A 6,233-nucleotide genomic window follows, 5' to 3' on the forward strand; every position below is an offset into this window, starting at 1 on the left:
GGTATAAGCTTTTTCGACTAAAAATTTCATTAGAATAAGTGTCATACGTTGGTAGTCAGAGCATATGGAGTCTGTACTTATGTATCGTCTCCGAGCTCGACACGTAGTAGACACGGATACTGGAGGAGTTAATTACTTGGAAATATGCCGCTGCAGTTGTTAATGTATTTGCCATATGAAGATAATTTTATGCATGCAACCAAAATTAATTTGCGTACCAAGGTTTGCAGTTACCATCGTCCACTGTGCGCTGCTATGCTAACTACGACGTGATTCTGGCAAAGAATTATTATTCAAGTTAAAATTATGAAGTATGAGTTGATTCCTGTACCACTCTAAAATGCCGTATATATTATTAGTATGCGTTGACTGCTTTGCAATAGTTAACTGTGAACACTTATAAAGTTCATTTTATCTTTTACTAGAGCATCATGCTTCCCGTTGTTATCTTCTTTGCTTCCCATATCTGCATTTCTGATATGTTTACATCCCGTCTGAATACCATGTTACACGATCTGCAGGCAGTAGTCGGTGAATCAGGCCCGGGTATACGGAGAGGATCGGAGTGGTACATACCGAGTCCCGTCGAGTTAAACGCAACCCAGTCGTGTTTACCCCGGTTGAACCCGGGAGGGGGTGGCGGCGAAAACTTCTTCCTTGGGGCCAGCACATACAACAGTTCTTCGCCGCACCTAGCTGCTCCACACAACACGGTGGCCTTGCCACCGAACTACCTGCCAGGAACGCATCGCCGGGGGGCGCGGCCGCTTTCACCCCGAGTCATCCTAACGTGCCACGTTCAGATGCCTTCCTGCAGTGGGTGCTTGAGGTATGCATATTCCATCATCTACACCTCTTGTATTTTTATTCAGAAGTGATCCAGCTTATGTCTTGTTAAATCATTGACTGTTGCGTTCCACTTCAACTGGGCATTTTGGGAAGAGGGCAGTGGTTGATGATCTAAATACTAAACGATGGAGTACGACTTGATTTTCGAATGGTCAAGGTCAAGTATGGAAGAGTAGCGAACATTAATAGAAAAAATTAGAAGAACTTGTTAAGTATGTTTTTTATAGAGAAGGGAGAACATCAAATTGGACCTACGTACAGAATGGTAAATTTTGTTGTAATTGATTAGAAAAACGATTGCAAGGATAATGAGAGAATCCCGGGATATATGCATGAATTTGTTTAAATGAAAGACCAAAAATATAGACAGGGGTGGTATGTTGCTGTCTTTTTTTGTAATTGCTTATTTTTTGTTTAAACGATTTAAGATCGCGTAAGTAATGTCTAAACATATCGATTCAAGGAAAGTGTCAAAGCTCCCGGTCTTTAGTAACTACCAATGCTAAGTTGTCATAATAATTATATTACCACAATAATTCTTTTTACCCGTAAATGTCATTTTAAAATATGCCGGAGTATTGATGTAACTAACTGCTTTTCACCATGTGTTTCAGACTGCCAACGAAAAGTCTTCACATGCAGACAGGTCTGGCAACCGGTTTCCATAATGGTGGCATCACTTTTATTGGGTTCCATTCAATTTTCCAGGGGTGCTTATGTAAAACGCAAGATGGTGGCAAGGTCGGGATTCCCACATTTGAGAGACGGGATTCATATTGTGGGCAATCATGAGTGCTCGTACAAAGACAGTATTGTGTAACAATTTAATTGTAACAGGGTTTTCGTTTTGTTGCTGGTTAATCATGTGTTATGTATTCGACACTTGTTGTGGTTCTGTAATGGAACCTTACATTGCTTGTGTCGTTTTCTCTAGGCCAGGTCAATGTGATGCTGAAATTTGAAATAAGTATGACAAGAATGCTTCCGTGAGTAGCCAATATCTTGTAACCACAAAATCTTTTAGCCTTGTATGTATATCCAGTTTGTCAGGGAAGTATGACCGAAATCAAACAACCAAACCCAGTTACTATAGGGGGAGGTGGGTTGCTTCTAACACCAGTTACGTGAACAAAGAAATTTGCAAGATATTGTCTTAATTACTTCATAACTAAATGCCAAGTCGGTTGTTACGTTCAGAGTATGCCAGTTCCCAGTAGCATAAGGCTTACTATAATACGGTGAAGCCATGCTGTAGTGAAACTGGAAACATGGTGTAGGTAAATAGAGCAGTGAATAAAAGGAACAATGGTAGCATGAAATAGAGCAGATTGGAATTAAGTAGTTGATAAATCCGTATCGATTTGGGCGTCAAATTATAAACCAAAGTAATCGAAACATAAACAAATTACAACTAAGTGCACCAATATAACATAGGCGGTAGAATCGTAATCGGCTTACTGATCAAAATATGTATGTAAAAAGCGACTTTTAGGTCTAAGATATTTAAATTCATCAGTTGTGATCAAGTGGCAGTTGCATTTACATTGAGAATAGCAAACGGGTATACATCAAAAAATCATCCTCGCATTAGAGAACCACCAGGGGAGTTTGAGATGCGCCTATACCAAAAAAATTTGCGACATCAGAATTCTAATTGCACTGCCACACACCTCCCTTCCCACACTGACGTGAGGTGTCCTAACCAGATACATTTATCGACTCGCAGCCACCTTTTCTGCAACCGGGTGAGATCGGGGTCTTGTTGGAAGTTAGGAATCAGGAATGATCCCGTTGGCACGGTTTCATCAGAGTTGCCAACTAGGTCCCAAATAATAACTAACACTCACGCAAGTAACCATGTCGGAGGCCTATCGATGACAAAAGTCTTCCAAAAGTTAACAGCAACGAAAGTTGCCCCAAAAAAGAAGTCGTAACATCTGGATTGGTGAAGACCGTCAACCACGACCCTGTCGTGAAGCAGCCACCTTCTTCTTCCAGTGACACATAGCCTTTTCGACGACATCAACAGCAATCGGGTTGTGGGACCTCAAAACAAGATCGATGGATATTCGCATCCGAGTTTGCTCATTCACCGCCTACAAGTCAACCAGATTCATAAATTAAGTTAGGTTTTAAATAAAAAAGAGATTCTAAAAGACAAATGTATATAAAACGCAATGCAAAGAAAATGCACGTATCATGTTAAATACCCACCGTCACACTCTGTATCGCCCACAGCGCTCCCCTAATCATCCACTGCAACACCCATACCCCGCAGTCCATCCTATACCATTTCACACACAAATCAAACGTCTTACCATCAATTCACCATCAACGGAGTTTCTTACCCGAGCCTAACACTACCCAACAGCCGAACAAAAATAAATGCCACATAGAGTCAGCGTGAGTGATGGTTAAGGGGCAACTCACGAGCGCTGATGTTGCTGAGAAACCACAGGCTCCTCGTACTCGTACGACAAAAATCGCGGTCTTTCGGCATTGCTACTAGATAGCCATTTGCTTCCAATAGTTAGCGATTCCAGATGCACTGCCTATTCATGAAACAAATGATTGCAAAATATAACTCTGAGTACAATATCCACAGTTTACGTCGAAAACTGGAGTTAAAATGTTAGGTGGAAAAATAAAGATAAACCTTGGATAGCATCTAACATAGTCAAACTATTTTGGTTAATGATACAACGGTACAGAGGGAAAAACCTAAACAACCAACAGGTCTTGTTTACCGTACTGCAGTGTCGTGCGGGAGCAGCATAGATCATTCGGCCAAGGGATACTAACAACAGTGCCATAAATTCCAGATGGCTTACCTGAAATTGTAAACCCCAGGATTATGCTACAGAAAACTCCGGGTATAAATATATGTCAATTCACTTCTAAGCAAGAGATGTCAGCCAGGAGATGCGAAAATGTATCAAGAAAAAAAAAGGTGCGCCAATGGTTGATGTTACGAGTTTAGACAGATCAGAAAGAATGCATTCGTTATGGTTTATCGTGCCGTAATTGTTACCCGTGCGACCTACTTGCCCCCAACGGCTATACTCACCACTTGCGTCATAGCAAGCTTTCTGCCTTCCGTCTCCCATGTACACTTGAGTGAGTCGTAGTAGATAAGCTTCTTGCGTCTTACGTCAATAATCATCAGGTACCAATGTCCGTCGGTCCACATGGGTTGGAATATCTGCATGTTTCGATGTGCACAAAAAAGGTACATTAGCTGTCAGAATTTTGTATAGGCTACTGATTTGACTCTTCCAAAATAAATAACGCAGAGAGAAAGTCAAACCTCAGTCACCTTGTCGACCTTGCACCTCATATGGTTGCAAACAACCGCGTCCAAGTTAGCCTGCGTCAGACGTGTTCCTTGCAGTGCATCTTGCTAAAGCCCAGCGGGATTGCGGCCATGTGTCAAACAGTACAGAATTAGTAAAGGAGTCAACTTAAAAAGATTTTCATCAACGCATAACCGTAAGACGAACGTATCAGGCTTTGCAAGTGTTCTAACTCACCATTATCATTGTCGGCATGAACCATTGGTGAGAGCTGGATGTCTTTGACAACATCATGGCCACGACGGAAATAACCTGAAAAAACTCGGGAACACATTCACGGCTGTGCAGTGGATTTCATTGGCGGATGATAGAGTTTCTAACAAATAATTCCTACAGTGAAACATCGAGGAGACTCACGTCATCCATGACCCTTTCATTTGGGGCAAGCATCAGTAACGCCGTCCTGTCTGCAACGCAGTGGCCGACATCAGCTAGAATTTCGCTGGTAAGAAGAGGCAGGCATCGTTTGCAACCGTTAAGTTTTCAACGTTTTTATTCACATGAACTTGTTGCAGGAAATGTAAAAGTAAACATAATTTGTAAAACTTTGACCCGTGAGTTACATTATGAAGAACGTAGATTTCCAGGATTTTTACATGTGAATTATGCAATGCTAGCAGCCAACTATGTTTGCTTGTCGGACGAAACTCAAGCAGGGACAGAATTACGTAAGACATCCCCATTTAGTACCAATCACAAGTGTTGAATAGTAAATTCAGAATTAAAACATGCGCAGCAGTAATCATTCAAGCAAAAATTGGAAATAATTTCACAAGATTCTTTCACAGCTTATCCCATTCACACTAACGATCGACAGGCGCAGTAAACTACAAAGTTACAACGAATGGAAACTGGTACGATGTCGAGGTAACTACAATAACAAAGGTACTTTTTAGGGAGATCTTTGCTGAAGATGTATGCAGCCACAGCAAGCTCAACTCCAGTAAGATCCATGCTGCGCGTCGGCAAGAACGCCAACTTGAAGGCCTGAAACACTAAGCATGAATTAGAAAACTAGAACAGATCCAGTCCACTTTCAATGCGCCTAGGTTAACATTTGCCCAACAGTGACCGTACCTTCGGTATTTTTTTGGCATTCATGGCAAGCAGTTTCGACTCATGGACAACGCCGTCGCTATATACTGGGGCAAGGAAGTTATAGTGCTTCTGAAGTGACGTAGATCGCCATGGCAACTTGGTCCGTCGCGTACGAGTCCGGCGATCCTCAGCACCAGCTGCACCGGTCAGATCAACCTATTACATGTCACAGTCCAAGAAAGCTATTAATCCTTCTCCCCGAAGAATGAAATTGAATTTTGTATATATCGGAACGAATTATGAACCCAACGGCTATGCATTACTTCTTACCACGGGAGGGGAATTAGCCGGCTGAGGTTTCTCACGAGCAGTCCGTCGAGTACGACGACCTCTCTTTGTCCTGTTGCTTCTGAAAGGCATGTGGTCCATGCTAAAGCTTATGTCCAAAGTTGGGGCATAAGTTGGGACATCCCCATGTAACGGTGACTTCTCCATACACTGATCATCGTCCTTTGTGAGACCATCCATTCGTAATCGGCGCTTACTCCGGAAGGCCTTCCCACACGTGCGCTTGGCTCCGCACGTGCATTCACGTTGTTGCTGCGTATTATGAATGCTCGCCAGCCTAGTAAGTGCATGCCTGAAGTCTTCCACAACTTTATTATGCTGGCATATGCATTTGGTCAACCTCCGTATTTCTTTGTTCAACCCAGAAACGCTGGTGATAACACTGAGTTCGACGGGGCTACAGTTCTATAAGCGAAAGTGGTTCAGTTAAGTATTTAAGTATATTACACATGCATGGGTTGGGTATCATCACGGAATAAGTACAATTAACCTTGGTTACAGAATTACATTTGGGATTCCGGCATAGGATGAAAGGGTCCGTCCCGCTGAATGGATTGACTGAGCACGTGTCTGCCTGGGTAGAACAGGGTGATAACGGCATATCAGTCACAAGAGATGAATACAACGATGTAAAATCAAAGGGGA

The 6,233-nt window shown here is 42.4% G+C and overlaps 1 protein-coding gene across 1 annotated transcript; it reads right to left on the reverse strand.

Moving 5' to 3' along the window:
* Positions 3,264-5,430, reverse strand: LOC110262869. Its single transcript, XM_021103503.1, has 7 exons — positions 5,280-5,430; positions 5,095-5,189; positions 4,560-4,647; positions 4,380-4,454; positions 4,157-4,249; positions 3,917-4,051; positions 3,264-3,401 (listed from the first exon to the last, which is right to left on the reverse strand). Exons 1-7 carry the CDS (start codon positions 5,301-5,303, stop codon positions 3,276-3,278), a joined length of 636 nt encoding a protein of 211 aa, XP_020959162.1. The 5' UTR covers positions 5,304-5,430; the 3' UTR covers positions 3,264-3,275.

This window comes from Arachis ipaensis, chromosome B05, assembly GCF_000816755.2.
Source record: "Arachis ipaensis cultivar K30076 chromosome B05, Araip1.1, whole genome shotgun sequence".
Lineage (NCBI taxonomy): Eukaryota > Viridiplantae > Streptophyta > Magnoliopsida > Fabales > Fabaceae > Arachis > Arachis ipaensis.